Source organism: Haliotis cracherodii, unplaced genomic scaffold, assembly GCF_022045235.1.
Source record: "Haliotis cracherodii isolate W230 unplaced genomic scaffold, xgHalCrac1.p SCAF_5, whole genome shotgun sequence".
Taxonomy (NCBI): Eukaryota; Metazoa; Mollusca; class Gastropoda; order Lepetellida; family Haliotidae; genus Haliotis; species Haliotis cracherodii.
Window position 1 is genome coordinate 7390582 of NW_027266308.1, and position 17668 is coordinate 7408249.

The window sequence follows — 17668 nt, forward strand, 5'->3', positions numbered from 1 at the left end:
CACCTTATTTGGTTTGATCTCTCGTCATTCCATTGATAGTGTTGTACAACCCGACAAGTGATGAGTGTTGTGTGAACTGGTCGCAAACACAAACTTGTTGGTTAAAAGTAGCTAAGTAAGCAGATTTAGGATGGAACTAGCCTGCTTTTAGAGAACACATAACATGGACCGTGGACATATATTGCAGGGCGTGGTTTGCAATACAACATCAAGACAGGTAGGCTGATAAGATGAATGATGAAAATGTGACTGATACAAACATATAATGAATTTGTGATATGTGTCAGTGTTCACTCCTTGCTCAAGTGATCTATCCACTTATTGTTCATTCATATTGTATTGTCAGAAGACAATGATTTACAAGATGGTATCAGGGTATCACAAAACATTGGGGTAGCAAACATGTGGCTGTTGAAACTAGTCTTAACATTTATTGAAACAGGAGTGAGTGAGTTGGGTTTCACACCGCTTTTAACAGTATTCCAGTTATATCACAGCATGTCAGCTTAATGTGGGAGGAAAGCCCGAAGTAATGCAGGTCTCAGACGTTTACCACTTCGGTGAAACCCACGAGCAGGGGTATGGTGCTGACAAATCTGGAAACATAATCGGGGCGAACCAGGATTCGGACCCACAACCTAAGTTTCTGGCGTGCCCAAGGGACGCAATTCTGCTCAGCGAATCATGGTGCCTTAGACGACTGGGCCACCCATGCCCCTGTTGAAACATGAGAAATAAAACCTACCAGATTCACATGGCTCCAGGCAATTTGGCAGCCACTGAATATTTACTCACATTAATTGACAGTAGAACTCTTTCCAAAGAATTAATTAGCCATAAATTCTTAAAAAAGCTGTTTCAGGTGACTTCTAACTTGTATAACAAGACAGCACTCTTGTGCATTATTCACTGCAGTAGAGTTTATGTGTAGGTAATGCCTGCATTCAATCAGTAAATGTAGACCTGTAAAGACATATGAGCATGCAAGTTGAAAAGGCTACACTGGATAATTCGTGGTTTCATAAATTTGTCATGCATATATGTATGCAATTTTTTTTATTTATTTAAATTTAATTTAATTTAAATTAATTTAATTATGGGGATTTAGACTGCATATTTTATGCATATCTGGATTCAGAAAATAAGCCAGGTGATGATATCCCGCTGATTTTATAGTCAGTGATGCCATGTGACACCAAGTATAACGTGGGCATTATTATTTGCCACAAGTTCAAATGAACGAACTTACAGAATTGGAGAGACGGCATAGCAATCTGTTGGGTCCACCGACAATTAATTTCTGTATCCAACAAGTTTGTTGAACTTGAAAAAAAGATTAGAAGTTCATAATACAACCGCTGACCCCCAGCCAAAAATGCGACACAAAATCAATGCGACTCCCCCCACCCCATCCCCAGTGGAATGGTACATATCCTTACCTTAATCCAATCCAACAGTAAATAGCACCGCTTATTGGCGCTCAGTAGAGATGGCGGCAAATTGGTTGTGAATGGTTCCAGGGTATTTATCATCACAGAATGGAGACATAATACACAGGGTAATCAAGTATTGTTTGCCTTTCAGCTGGAATATGCAAGTGTATGTTTTGGTGTGCTATTGACTTTACACTACATTAACACATGCTGGATTCTATCTGGGTCGGCAGCGAGATGAAGAGGATGCACATCATATACAGCTGATGGTGCTGCACGCAGTTGCAGGAACTACAGACTCACTTGCAGACCACAGACTCACTTGCAGACCACAGACTCACTTGCAGACCACAGACTCACTTGCAGACCACAGACTCACTTGCAGACCACAGACTCACTTGCAGATCACAGACTCACTTGCAGACAATTCCACCATCACAACGTTTAATGTACGTTGCTCATGTCTGTTGGTGGGGGTAAAGTCCTATTTCCTGAAAATCAGTACAGTAGAATACGGATATAACGAATACGAATAGAGCGAACAAACGGAGACAACGAACTGTTCAAAATTCCCCGATTTATCTCCAACATGATATCATATAAAATTTACGTATATAACGAACTACAGCGAACTAACGGATACAGCGAACTGATATCTGATCACGGACAAACCCATCTATCACTAATTAGTGATGTGTATAGCGAACTGTTAAATCTAACTCAGTGTCAAATGTCACTGACAAGTGGCTGTACGCAATCAGCGGCGAATCAACACAATGTATTGTGTTTTGTTTTATCCAAGATGGCGGATGTTTCTGAGCGAAAACGTCTAAAACGAACAACGGATATAACGAACTGATTTCTCCGGTCCCTTGTAGTTCATTATATCCATGTTTTACTGTAATTGGGAAAGAAATTTTCATCATGGGCCTTTTGGCTCAATGATTACGAATTGTATGGGCTATTTTGGACAAATATGGGTCATTTTTGGCAAGTATTGGCCATAAATTTTACTCTATGAGCCATTGATAAATTCAACAGATTGCAGCTGAACAAAACATTTCAGTTCAATATATTCTTAATCTTGAACTTTAAACAATAACATGTCATATCATCAAGAAATATTGCTGTGCAAACTTACAAACGAAACTCTGTCGTCCCTCGCGATAATGTGCTTCACGATACCGCGTTTTCGCTTAAACCACCGGGTAATCATTGACTCCCATATTTTTCATTTTACCTCTGAAACATCTTCCCGTAATCGCAATCGGAAACAGCATATCAACAAATCTGTATTGAATTACGCAAGCTAATCCTGCTGTTACACTATCGTGTAATAAAAAGTGCACACTGTATATCTGGATAAAAGGATTGTAATCTATTTTATCAATTTTATTCACATTTTCTTCAATCCTGTTTACATTAATTTTGGGGAAATTGTGTTTGAACGAATCAGCACATCCCTCCAACGCAATGATATTTTCAGCAACAAAAAACAGTTTACCACTATTGGTTCCGTTGAAATGAACCTTAGTTGTCAGAGAATGGATCATAGACCATAAATGCCATACTTGGACTCGTTAAGTAATATTTGTAGTAGTTTGACTATTTCATGTTAAAATTTGCGATCGCAAATAGCAAGACCGCGGATAACCTCAACTCATTAAACTATTTCATAAAATTCAAATCCGGCAACATACCAAAGTGCAACGCTTATAGTTAATATTATTTTTGATAAATCTTGTATAGCTACAACTACAATAACACGATATGACAACATATTATCCCTGGTAAAATAACAGTTTCAGATATTATTTCTTCCTATCATTGCATAAAGATTCACTTAAGTTATGTTATTGGCTATTTCTGAACTGATTCACCCATAGATCTGGGAGAAAATGTGTGAACATGTGACTGCCATTTACATAGTTCAAGAGACAAATACTCACAGGGACAACGTGATCTTAATCTCTCTGTATGAAACACAATGCCAAGGGTAACAAGTGACTTAGTGAGTGAGTTGCGTTTAACGCCGCTTTTAACAGTATTCCAGTTATATCACAGCATGTCAGCTTAATGTGGGAGGAAAGCCCCAAGTGATGCAGGTCTCAGACGTTTACCACTTCGGTGAAACCCACGAACACAGGTATGGTGCTGACAAACCTAGAAACATAATCGGGGCGAACCGGGATTCGAACCCACAATCATAGGTTTCTGGCTACTCAAGGGACGCAACTCTGCACAGCGAATCGCAGCGCCTTAGACGACTGGGCCACCCGTGCCCCCCCAAGGGTAACAAGAACTGCAATTGAGATGGTAAATCATCATATCTCGTGATGTCCTATTGCAAAATTCATATTTTCATTGACCAAGTTTGTGATCTCCCTTTGTTCAACTGAAGCAAAACAATGTTTTTTTGACTGTAAACTATTCACTAAATAGCAATAATACTCAAGTGCACACGCTGCACAAAAAACCCCGATATCATCCGTCCTGCATTCCACTTTAGGAATATCGCGGTTGTCTAAAAGCAGGGAGGGGGTGGGGTGTCTTCCATGGACCTCGAGGCCAGTCACCCGGTTCCAAATTTGCACCTCAGTCTCAACTAAATCATATGGTGACGCAAGAAATGCAATAAATAGCACTGAGCAAATGACGTACTCAGTTCAAATCCTACATAATTGGAACCTTTCGTGATGAACAAAAACATGAAACGATTTCGTATGAATTAGTACAGTAGTGTAAAGAAAGATGGCGGAAATTCGGCGATTCATTGGTCAAGATGACAAAATTTACTTTTTTGGGCTGTCAACGGAAATTTGACACAGGTAAGATACCTACTGGACATGCAGGCTGTACTTTTTTGCCATTTTTTAAAATTATATGCATTGGCACATGACGCATGACTTTGCCAATCACTGGAAAATGGAATTTTCTTTTCTTATTTAAATCCAGCATTTAAATGCAACCTTATGAATTAAATAGAAAACAGAAATTGTTGAGTCACACGAACTTGTGTGACATGCTGGTTGTGAGAGCACACAATATGAGTGTAAACTAGATGGCTATTAGCACATACATCCATTGCACCTTGTGATAGACTAATTGAAGAAAATATAACATATTTTGATATTTATGCCAAGCTTCATTCAGAACCAGTGAATATGTTTAAGGTAAAACATGTTCACATCATGTTTGACTAACTCCACATCCCTCATCTTGCTAGTATCTATGGGTACTTACCACATTGTTGCCATATCTTCATCGTCAAAAAAAATAAACATTCGCTTCGCGTCAACGTGTCCCGATGTATTGTCATTCGTTTGTATTTTTTAAAACGCAGACCATGCTATAAAACATGACTGATGTAGGCACGATATTGGATACCTTTCTAGTAAGATATATAACGGATCATTGAAATGTAATAATGTAATCATTGAAATGTAATAATGTAATCATTGAAAATGTAATAATGTAATCATTGAAATGTAATAATGTAATCATTGAAATGTAATAATGTAATCATTGAAAATGTAATAATGTAATCATTGAAATGTAATAATGTAATCATTGAAATGTAATAATGTAATCATTGAAAATGTAATAATGTAATCATTGAAATGTAATAATGTAATCATTGAAATGTAATAATGTAGTCATGTTACCAGGACTGAATAACGAAGCATTGAAACACACAATTCTGAAACTATCCACAGCAGCAATGGTAAAACTAAGGAATAGAACAGGTCATTGTATATTTATGACAGGTGTGTATCAAGTAAAAAAATTACCTGTGTCATAAAAAACAACATCCCAAATTGAAACTGAATATAATTCAAAATCTTTGATTAAACTCAAGGCCATAGTGTTAATTTCAATTGGCATACTACTGTGTGATGTATTTGCAAATAGCTTATTGGATATAACACCACATTGTGTAATTTGAGTTTAGGAAATGTTAGGGTTTAATTATGAGGATGTAAATGAGTGCATACTTCTTACTATTTATTTGTTTTCCATTGTGTTTGGCACTAGATATTTTATTTTAGTTTATATTTAAAGTAACATGGGATAGTAATTCTATATTGGGATTTGACATCCTCAAAGTCAGGACACTTGAAGAAAGAAAGGAGTTGTCAAGCACCTACCTTGGGTGACACCAGCGGCTGAAAGGCAACTGGAAGGTCATCAAGGTCACACAGCACATACAGTACAACGTTAGGAGCCTCAGTGGAAGCACACGTCTGTGAGAGAACCTTCCCACTTACCCCACCAAAGCCATGAAGCTCCACCTCAACATCGTCATCATCGTCAGTCTTGTGCTTCCTGTCGGACTTCCCTTTCTTCACCGATGTGTTGTCCTTGTCCTCAGCCACTGCATCATCTGGGAGGTCCTCCATCTCCACCTGTGGGAGACATTGTGACAGTACAGACAGTGATGCTGACCTCTTGTCTGTAGTCTGGGTGTGTACACACATCCCTTCCCTGACACGCCCCCCACACTTCCCTTACCCTGACAGCCTCACCCCATACCCCACCCTGTACACTGACCTCTTGTCTGGAGTCTTCCTGTAGCAGCCAGCAGATGTCTAAATGGAGGAAGTGTCTGGGCATTTCTTCCCCCTCACCCACACATGTACACACATCCCTTCCCTGACACGCCCCCTACACTTCCCTCACCCCACACCTGTACACACATCCCTTCCCTGACACGCCCCCCCCTACACTTCCCTTACCCCACAGACCCACCCCACACATGTACACACATCCCTTCCCTTACCCCTACAGACCCACCCCAAACACCCCTCCCTTGGCCAACTTCCTGTATCAAGTCTTCCTGAGGCAGCCAGCAAATGTCTAGGTGGAGGAAGTGTCCCAGGGTCGTCTCTTCCCCGTCACCCAGGCACCCCCACCCCACAGACCCACCCCACGCACCCCCCTGTACACTGACCTCCTGTATGGAGTCTTCCTGTAGCAGCCAGCGGATGTCTAGATGGAGGAAGTGTCTGGGCATTTCTTCCCCCTCACCCACACATGTACACACATCCCTTCCCTGACACGCCCCCTACACTTCCCTCACCCCACAGACCCCCCTGTACACTGACCTCCTGTATGGAGTCTTCCTGCAGCAGCCAGCGGATGTCTAGGTGGAGGAAGTGTCCCAGGGTCGTCTCTTCCATGTCACCCACGCCCCCCCACACTTCCCTCACCCCACAGACCCACCCCACACACCCCCCTGTACACTGACCTCCTGTATGGAGTCTTCCTGCAGCAGCCAGCGGATGTCTAGATGGAGGAAGTGTCTGGGCGTCTCCTCCCACTTCTTCTGGATCTGTTCGCACAATTGTCACATAATAGTCACACAAGTGTCACACAAGTGTCACACAAGTGTCACATAACAGTCATCACCATATTGGAAGAAACAAATCTCATGAAGGTGACCTTCGTCAATTCTATATTCAACATCCTCATCTTCTCAAAACTCACCACTGTCTACTGCAGTTTAAATAAAGTAGCACCACAATGAATAAAACAGTAGCACCACAATGAATAAAACAGTAGCACCACAATCAATTAAACAGTAGCACTACAATGAATAAAACAGAAATGACTAAATCTATTTTGAATGCATTATAATTTTAGCTATCAGTTCTTAAAATTCAGTAAACATGTGGAAAACAAATTCAATTGGAATACAGAACAATTACATATAACAACTCTATGATAATCTAATAACATCCAATAGTCGTTTGTCGATTGTGGAATGGGTGAATGAGTGAGTTTGGTTTAACGCTGCTTTTAACAGTATTCCAGTTATATCACGGCATGACAGCTTAATGTGGGAGGAAAGCCCCAGGTGATGCAGGTCTCAGATGTTTACCACTTCGGTGAAACCCACGAGCACGGGTATGGTGCTGACAAAACTAGAAACATAATCAGGGCAAACCGGGATTCGAACCCACAAGCATAGGTTTCTGGCGTGCCCAAGGGACGCAACTCTGCACAGCGAATCGCGACGCCTTAGACGACTGGGCCACCCATGCCCCCGATTGTGGAATGGGAATTTGGTTGACCAAGAGCTCTGGTTTCTGCAGCCACCAGTCAGGTCTCTGTACTAGGCACAATGTGCACTTTGTATCAACCCACCTGATGAGTGAGTGAGTGAGTGAGTATGGTTTTACTCCGCTTTTAGCAATATTCCAGCAATATCACGGCAGGGGACACCAGAAATGAGCTTCACACTTTGTTCCCACCTGATGACATTCCTCACCTTCTCAATGTCCGTCAGCTTGAACTTGTGCGTGTTCCTCTTGGCACAGGTGTTCACATCAGCCTGAACGCTGGCAATGTACACCTGTTATAGTAAATCAATGAGTGAGTGAGTGATTTCCTGTTATCAGGTTTTCCGGAAAATAGAGGAAAAGTCTAGGGGGGGTCTGGAGGCAAGCCCCCCCCACCCACCCACCCCCCGAATCTTTTTAAACATTCGATTGCATTTTAAGCAGTTTAGTGCAGTTTGGCCAACATTTACACCAAGAAATGTTATAAGTCAATGGCAAAAGTCAATAAGTCAAATAGACAAAAATGACGGATGCAGTAAAATTTCAAAGTTAAATCAGTACTATTAAAAACATCGGGCATAGCTTCCGCACACTGCCCTAAATTTCACCCCCCACCCCCTAGACACAAGGACAACTGTCACAAGCATGCAATGTCTGACTCTTTCCCGATGTTGAAGCATATTGAAAAAAAATCAGCTTGTACTTACTTACTTTTCGTTGAAAAAATCAAAACTCCATTGCAAACATAAGGCATTAATACAACATATATCCCCATGTTATATTTTTTCGGACGCTGAAGAAACATTCATAGTTTTCTCGCTAATCACATTAACAAATGTAAAACATCTCATTCACGTTACAGTGCAAGTATTCGTGATAGAAACGTATGATGTCCAAAAACCCATGATGTTGAAACCTCTGATCGAAAACAGGATAATCCCCGACGGGTGTCCGGTTTTCGATAATATTTTTCGGAATGTTTTCTTCATATATTTTTACGCGGAAGATGATTTTTTCCGAGGACTACAGTTTTAAAAAACGTGATTTTCCACGTTTCCGCGGAGATTTCACATCCCTGTGTTATGTGTTACCCTGTCAGGTTACCCCTAGCAACCTATGCTTGTCGTAAGAGGCACCTATATGAATCGGGTGGTCAGACTCAGTGACTTGGTTGATGGGGCGTCAGCATACCCCGATGGCATGGATCGTTGTTCATAATATCAATCACTGGATTTTCTGGTTCAGACTCGATTATTCACAGACCACCATCATAGCTGGAATATTGCTATGCGTGCTGTGTTAAACAAACAAACAAACAAACAAACAATTTATCTTACAGCCAGCAATATTTGACTGCTGTATCAAGATGGCAGTCTACAAACTCTCAACAACTGATGGTGGGTACGCATGTCACAGAACAATAGCTCAACAGTTGTTTCGACTACCGGGGTAGGTTTTGAAAATAATTGAAATTATTCAAATTTGCCTGTCAGTTTCATTTAGACCTTTCACATCCTTTTGAAATGGTGAACAAAACCAAACAATACCTTGACAGCAGTGTCTTACTCTAAAATCATATCACATGTCACAGTTGTTTAATGTCCCATGTGACCCAGTCCTATAATGTCACACGTGGCAGTCGGATGATGACACATGTGACCCAGTCCTGTAATGTCACACGTGGCAGAGTCGGATGATGACACATGTGACCCAGTCCTGTAATGTCACACGTGGGAGAGTCGGATGATGACACATGTGACCCAGCACTATAATGTCACATGTGGCAGAGTCAGATGATGACACATGTGACCCAGCACTATAATGTCACACGTGGCAGAGTCAGATGATGACACATGTGACCCAGCACTATAATGTCACATGTGGCAGAGTCAGATGATGACACATGTGACCCAGCACTATAATGTCACACGTGGCAGTTGGATGATGACACATGTGACCCAGTAATATAATGTCACACGTGGCAGTTGGATGATGACACATGTGACCCAGTACTATAATGTCACACGTGGCAGTCGGATGATGACACATGTGACCCAGCACTATAATGTCACACGTGGCAGAGTCAGATGATGACACATGTGACCCAGCACTATAATGTCACACGTGGCAGAGTCAGATGATGACACATGTGACCCGGCACTATAATGTCACATGTGGCAGAGTCAGATGATGACACATGTGACCCAGCACTATAATGTCACACGTGGCAGAGTCAGATGATGACACATGTGACCCAGCACTATAATGTCACACGTGGCAGAGTCAGATGATGACACATGTGACCCGGCACTATAATGTCACATGTGGCAGTCGGATGATGACACATGTGACCCAGCACTATAATGTCACACGTGGCAGAGTCAGATGATGACACATGTGACCCAGCACTATAATGTCACACGTGGCAGACTCGGATGATGACACATGTGACCCAGTACTATGTCACAAGTGACCAAATCAGATAATGTCACACTCTCACACACGTCACATGTGTTGGGGCAAGGTGAAGTGCCACAGTAACAAAGATAAGTAAATGTGTGTTTGTTCTTTAACACGGCACTCAGCAATATTCCAGCAAGATCACAGCAGCCTGTACATAATCAAGTCTCAACCAGACAATCCAGTCATTGATACAATGATCAAACATCCATACTGTCATATGACGACATGATACCAATCAAACCAATAAGCCCATTAAATCGCCTCTTACGACCAGTATAGGTTGCTGGGGACGAATTCTATCCTGCAATACACAAACATCCCAAATCATAGCATATCAACGAATGACGACACTTCATTTTAATAAGAGAAATCCCTGCATGCTATTTCACTTTCATAATACATCACTGATTATTGTTTACAGTGAGTAAGTGAGTTGGGTTTAACGCCGCTTTTAACAGTATTCCAGTTATATCACGGCGTGTCAGCTTAATGTGGGAGGAAAGCCCGGAGTGATGCAGGTCTCAGACGTTTACCACTTCGGTGAAACCCACGAGCACGGGTATGGTGCTGATAAATCTAGAAACATAACTGGGGCGAACCGGGATTCGAACCCACAATCATAGGTTTCTGGCATGCCCAAGGGATGCAACTCTGCACGGCAAATCGCGGCGCCTTAGATGACTGGGCCACCCGTGCCCCCTGATTATTGTTTACAAAAAAGACATCCTCCCGAGGCAAGGGCATTAACTGACTATAAAAGTCCAGTTTCCACCCTTGCAGAACTAGGCTGGAATTTCCAGGCTCAATGGCTATTACGAGTTATGTTCCCTTCTTTGTTCTATTGACCAATCAGATTCCATCTTTCATGTAACACTTGCATTTCCTTCAAACAAAATGGCGGTACACAGTCAAGACGATCTGCTCAATGATCAAGATCAATATTGTAATAAAACTGGTCTTATCCCGTGAAGTGCATCAAATCATGTGAGCACCTTAATTAAAGCATGGAAGAATTTGCAAAGTATCTGTCGACGCCCAGTTGGTGGTATTCAAGCTTTGCAAATCCTGCAGTCGACTGAAATCTGCACATTGAAATCCATGTTGTTTACGAACCGTTCGTTACACAATTTTGATTGGACTATGCATAGACTCGTTAGTCCAGCCAAAATGTAACTCCATAATTGCAGCTTAGTTCAGCAAGGTGGAAACTGGACTTTTATAGTCAGTTAACTCCCTAGCCTCGGGAAGATGATATCAAAAGGTGTACCATATTTCTACCAGAAACAGAGACAGACATCCCTTGAATTAATGCTCCAAGACATATTCTACAAGTTAATATCATTTATATGCTTGAAAAGAGAAAGACTGGCTAGCTAACATAGATTACCTGGAAGCCCTTAGATTTTGCATAACTCCAGAAATCTTCGTAATGCTTGACCTTCTCGTTGACAGCATCCACAATAATAAAGGGGAAGAAGCCATTGTCTATTGTCTTCTTGAAGGACTTGAGCAGGTTGTCTCTGTAGGCACTCTCCATCTCCGCCTCGTACTCATACTCCAACACCTGCAACAGCAACCCTTACAATGAGAAAACACAGGACTGCAGCCATCGTGTCTTCTTGCACTCACAAACAATACTCGGAAATCATCATAAAAATATTCACCTCCAAGCAACACAGTCAGCGTGCATAATTAGAGCATTGGTGACCAACTCGTGTTATTCCGGGACAAGCCGAATAGCGACTCGTGCCCCTCTCGCGGCCATTTTTGCGACCGGGTCCTGTATTCGCGCAAACGGGCATACCTAAAATAATTGTCAATTCGTCGCGTTATGGTTCACATGTATTTACCCATATATTATATATATTTCAGATGCAATTTAAAGCACATCTGGACATGCGGAATTATACAGTATAATTGAACACATTTAACTGTGTATTGGGTATATTCTTAGATGCATGACATATTTAAAATCAAAAATTATTTCTGAGGGATTCTTTGACGAAGAACTTGAAATCATACGCGCATTCTGATTGGTTTGTCGTATTTTCGCACATAACATTCATCGATAAGGGGGCGAGTCTTCTTGCAGGTTACGTAAAAAGGCGATTGGTGACGAATGTAATTAGAGCTGTTATTATTTATATCAATACAAAAGTAGTTCTGGCAAAAATGCAAAAGTATGAGAAGAAGCCTTGCCAAATTTCTCTTTTGAGCATCAGAAAAAATCTTTTATCAATATGCCAGCCATTTTACAGCAGGATTACAGTATCTATGTGGAGAAACAAGCAGCTGTCATCAGACATGAAGGGCAAGGTGCACCGAGCAACCTTCCCATGTTCGTGCGTGAGGGTATTTCTCCTTCCAGGTACCTTCTTCGTGACCATCTTCCCCGTCTCGGAGTCCTTCTCCTTCTTCTCTGTCTCCACCATGAAGTAGTCGTCCAGACACAACATTCGCGGGGCACTGCCTCCATTGGCCAGTTCCTTGTCCTGCACATAGTTAACACACATGTCACACGTCACATGTATCACACAACATTCGCGGGGCACTGCCTCCATTGGCCAGTTCCTTGTCCTGCACACAGTTAACACACATGTCACATGTCACATGTATCACACACCACATACAAAACATCACATGCCACATGCAAAACATACTCATCACATATCACATACAATACATCACACATCAAATCACACAAAACACATCATACATCACAGATCACTTACATCACATACAATACATCACACATCACATACAATACATCACACATCACATACAATACATCACACATCACATACAATACATCACATACAATACATTACACATCACATACAATACATCACCTACAATACATCACATATTACATACAATACATCACACATCACATACCATACATCACACATCACCTACAATACATCACACATCACCTACAATACATCACAAATCACCTACAATACATCACAAATCACATACAATATATCACACATCACATACAATACATCACACATCACATACAATACATCACACATCACATACAATACATCACACATCACACATCATTCTGATTCTTCTGTACCCTGCATCATGTCCACATCATGTCGGGTTTCAGAAGGGTTTCAGTTAACGCCCTATTAATCCCAAGATGGGTAAAGTAGTCACCGATCACTCATTCAAAGCACAGCACTACTTGTGTAACATGTCTAACTGACTTACAGAACAGCATACCCTACAAAAATTACATACGCTAATAATTTTGTGAGGTGAGGTGAAATGGGGTTTAACATCTCGTCCAGAATATTGCACTTACATAGCGACGTGGATGCACGTGTGTGTGGCTGCTTGTACTAGTCCGGACTGATGCCGATTTATAGTGCGAGCTCACTGCGATACCATGCCGCGGTTTAACATGAATACCCCACTCAGACACAGTATACTGACTCCGAGCCGACCATTCCTTGTTTTAGATCCTTAATGCCGAGCGCCAGACAGGGTAACAACAATTACCATCATTTAACGTCTTTTGGTATGACGCGGCCGGGGATGGAACCCCCGACCTTCCGCTCTCCGGGCAGACGCTCTACCTCTAGACCACGGAGGCGGTCGCAAACCAAGAAATAACAAAAGCTACACTCGGCCCCTTGAGTAGGAGACCCTAGTGACTCCCCGTACACACTGCACAACACTTACACGGACAAGTTTGCTGACGTATGTCTTCCCACTGCCAGGTAATCCCCGGAGAATGATGACGATCTGGGGCGGGCGAGACTTGCGGCCCGGGGAACACAGTAGGTCCTCCACCTTGGCTGTTTCTATCTTGGGCTGGTACACAGGCTTAGCCTCCTGGGGGGAGCGCCCGTAGGACTCTCTGAAATGGAAGCTAAAAAGTGAGCACAGCTCACAGTCAATCTGTCCCCACATCAAGATCGTTGTTGCCATCATCCGTTTTAGGCTTGTTAGCTTGCTTCATAGAGTGTCCAGGTCGACAAAGGTCATCCATGGGTGGTATTGCAAAGGGTGCATGCATTTGATCAACACTGACATGTATTGTGGTTAAAAGGAGTACATGGTTATAGGGGTGTCACGATAAATCGAAATATCGATATATTGCTATTGGTAAGCACTTAAAAGTCAATAAATCGATTGTTAAATCAGTTTCTGATCAATAGTATCAATTTCAGTTAGGAATATTGATAGTTTCGATTGTATTTACCGTATCAATAAAATACATGCGATGCAGTTCAAATTTGTTTTTCTTTTGATCGTGAGTGGTAATTTACACATGGTAATGTGGAAGATTTTTCTTCTTAAATTATTAGGGTAAAAAAAAAAAAAATCAGTCATATCTCAAACTTTAATTCTTATTTATTCTTATGGTTATCACTTCAAAGGAAGCTTCAGTTCCAAGGTTTAATTCAATGCTAAAATCCATCTGAGATGATACCCTGAAAACTATCGATATTTATTGCAATAGTTTCTTTCAATATCAATAGTTATCGCAATTGTTTCTTTCAGTATCAATAGTTATCGCAATAGTTTCTTTCAATATCAATAGTTATCACAATTGTTTCTTTCAATATCAATAGTTATCGCAATTGTTTCTTTCAGTATCAATAGTTATCGCAATAGTGATATCCAGACCAATAGTCACCCCTACTATTCAAATTGATGGATCATGAACTAAAACCTGACGATACAATACATGACATACCTACAATACATTTATTGATAGTAATATACTATTAATACAATTCTAAATTAAACAATCATGAAAGTTAAACACAAATTGGTAAAGAACAATGTTCCCTTGCCAGCCTGGCCACACGAAACATGGAGAATATTTCATAAAAACTATGCAAATTATTGCAATAAATATCAAAATATTTCTCAAGTACCATCAGTCTACTTGCCCTAGCTTGTCACTTGGCTTTATTTTCAATGATTATAGATTTTAATTAACTAAGCTTAGGCTAAAAACAAAACTTAGTCTTTTTTCTCAGACACTGCACGCATCATCATAAAGTTCGCTACACATTTCATTTTTATTTCCATTTAACAAAAAAAATATATCCTTAAATATTCAAGGTCCAACGGTAGTCAAATACTGTTTTCCAGTATTTTACTCATCAAGGAATACAGTTATGTAGACAGCCCTCTTCCAGGTTGACTGTTCACTTGGTTACTTACTAGTTTGAACAACCCCAAAATAACAACAAAAAACACACCCAAACGCCATTGCCTGAGAACCAATGCTTTTATCTTTTTAAGCCTTACTAGACTCATTGTTACCAGTCCCAGACTTCAGGGTACATCACTAAGTGAATATCTTACATATCATACAGTTGCTGCATCGTGAGACCCTTATTTGGATATACCGTATTCAACGTAATAAGCGCCCAGGGCGCAGTCAAAATTAGAAATAGGGGGCTCTTATTAGAATATTATGTTGGTGAAAAAACAGTGTTGAAAGATAAATTTTGTGGTTTTTGCTGACAGCTTGAAATGTTTACATACAACAGATATATTTTTCCAGACTTTAAATGCTCATAATTGAGGGTGCATATAACACACGAGTGCGTATTATACGCGAATAAATAAGTCTTGTGTACATTGACCAATCAGAAGGGGTGCTAATTGGGATTGTTCACTAGCCAATATATTAGCAAATATCGCCATGGGCGCTTATTAGAGCGGGGTGCTTTTACGTTGAATACGGTACTTCAAAACTAGGCTACCGTATTTAAAATTAGGATGTTAATCAACTGTTACGTGTTATTCATCAGTGGATCTTGGCATGCAGTGCAACCATGGTAACATCATCATCATCATCATCATCATCATCACTACCACCACCAATATTTTGACCATCGTCATCAAGCAACTTCTTATACACAAGAAAATACAGAACTGATTACATAGCGATCTGCAACTTGAACATGTTAGTTAATAGGTGAACAAAAGCATTCTAAGATCTGGGCACGTGAATATGATTATATTCCACTTATACAAAGCCTCTAACAATGCCAACAGATAGAACAATTATATAACACACGACAAGCATTCTGATAGTATCCATCTTGACCATTAAGTGAATAATTGGGAGATCAACATTATAGGATTTGTGGGTGTCATTGAGTATTCAAAGTGCAGGATGTTCACACCTTGTTTCCATACATGGAATACTCTACTATACCCACAAAAAACATGTTTGTCAACAATCTAAACATGGTACTCAAACAGCTGAGACACATGACATCACTCTCGGTGAGGTGACGTGAGATAGGGCTTAACATCGCCTCCAAGATTATTGCACGAATATAGCGATGTGCATGCACGTGTATGTGTGAGTGTGGCTGCTTGTACTAGTCCGGACTAACGCCAATTTTACAGTGCTAGCCCACTGAGTTACCATGCCTCAGTTTAACATGAATACCCCACTCAGACACAGTATACTGACTCCGAGCCGACCAGTCCTTGTTTTAGTCCCTTAATGCCGAGCGCCAGACAGGGTAAAAACAAGTACCATCTTTCAACATCTTTTGGTATGAAGTGGCCGGGGCTCGAACCTGGAACCTTCCACCCTCGGGGCAAACACTCTACCACTAGACCACGGAGGCAGTCTCCCCACTCTGGAGTGCTATGATGTCATGATTCAATGGATTAACGCTTCTCCAAAAACAAAGTTTAATAGTTTTCGGAAAAATATTAATTTTACAATTGGTCGTGGCATCTCCCATACAACTGGGAGTGTCATGGGAAAAACAATCCGAGTATCAACTAGATGATAAGTAACTGCCCTAACTTCACACACATGGAGGGCGGTCGGGTAGACTAGTGGTTAAAGCGTTCGCTCGTCACGCAGAAGACCCAGGTTCGAATCCCGACATGGGTACAATGTGTGAAGCCCAATTCTGGTGTCCCCCGAAGTGATATTGCTGGAATATTGCTAAAAGTGGCGTAAAACCAAACTCACTCACTCACTCACACTCACACACATGGAGATGGACACCATGCATGGAGTGAGTGAGTGAGTTTGGCTTAACACCGCTTTTAAGAGTATTCCAGTTATATCACGGCTTTTCAGCTTACAGGCCTCAAAGTGCAAATTTTTATCAAGTAGCCATATGGCTACAAGTATATTTTTTCCAAGTGGCCAGTGGTAAAATCAAGAAGTCAAGCCAATATTGTAGGTAGCCAAGGGTATTTGAAATGATCTTTCATTAAATAACTATAATACCGGTATGTACAAGTCATAGCACTAGTCTTGGAATTGTATATTAGTGGAAACTGTACATGCTGTACTTCGAGTTTTGTTATTTGTGACTCGAACAATGATGCAATTTATGTTTCCAGATTATATAGGTATATCCTTGCTTCTCCAATAAACTATCAACTAAAATGAAATACTAATTACATTAATATTTATGCATTTCGGTTAATTGTTGACTTTAGGAGGAATTATTTGCGAGTACAATCAGTAGCAGACATGTTCATTTTTGTGTCTAAATATGTGTAGCAATAGAATTAAGTCACAACCAGATACTTTTCAAGGTAGTCATTTGGCTACCTCTGAATTTTAGACATTAGACAAATTGAAATTTAGGTCGCATTGGCGACCGTTTTAGTTGCAACTTTGAGGCCTGGCTTAATGTGGGAGGAAAGCCGAAGTGATGCAGGTCTTGGGTGTTTACCCCTTCAGTGAAACCC

General features: G+C 40.9%; 1 protein-coding gene across 3 annotated transcripts in view; it reads right to left on the minus strand.

Moving 5' to 3' along the window:
- The window catches only part of LOC139442089 (YLP motif-containing protein 1-like), a 56706-nt gene that overhangs the window by 17774 nt on the left and 21264 nt on the right, over window positions 1–17668 (minus strand). For 2 of the 3 annotated variants that reach the window (XM_071222874.1, XM_071222873.1), the window contains exons 13-18: window positions 13652–13841; window positions 12331–12450; window positions 11346–11522; window positions 7705–7788; window positions 6682–6765; window positions 5702–5839 (exon numbers count right to left, since the gene is read on the minus strand). In XM_071222874.1, the coding sequence (XP_071078975.1) occupies window positions 5702–5839; window positions 6682–6765; window positions 7705–7788; window positions 11346–11522; window positions 12331–12450; window positions 13652–13841 (793 nt within the window). The remainder of the gene's footprint in view (window positions 1–5701; window positions 5840–6681; window positions 6766–7704; window positions 7789–11345; window positions 11523–12330; window positions 12451–13651; window positions 13842–17668) is intronic. The other variant, XM_071222875.1, reaches the window with a different exon arrangement.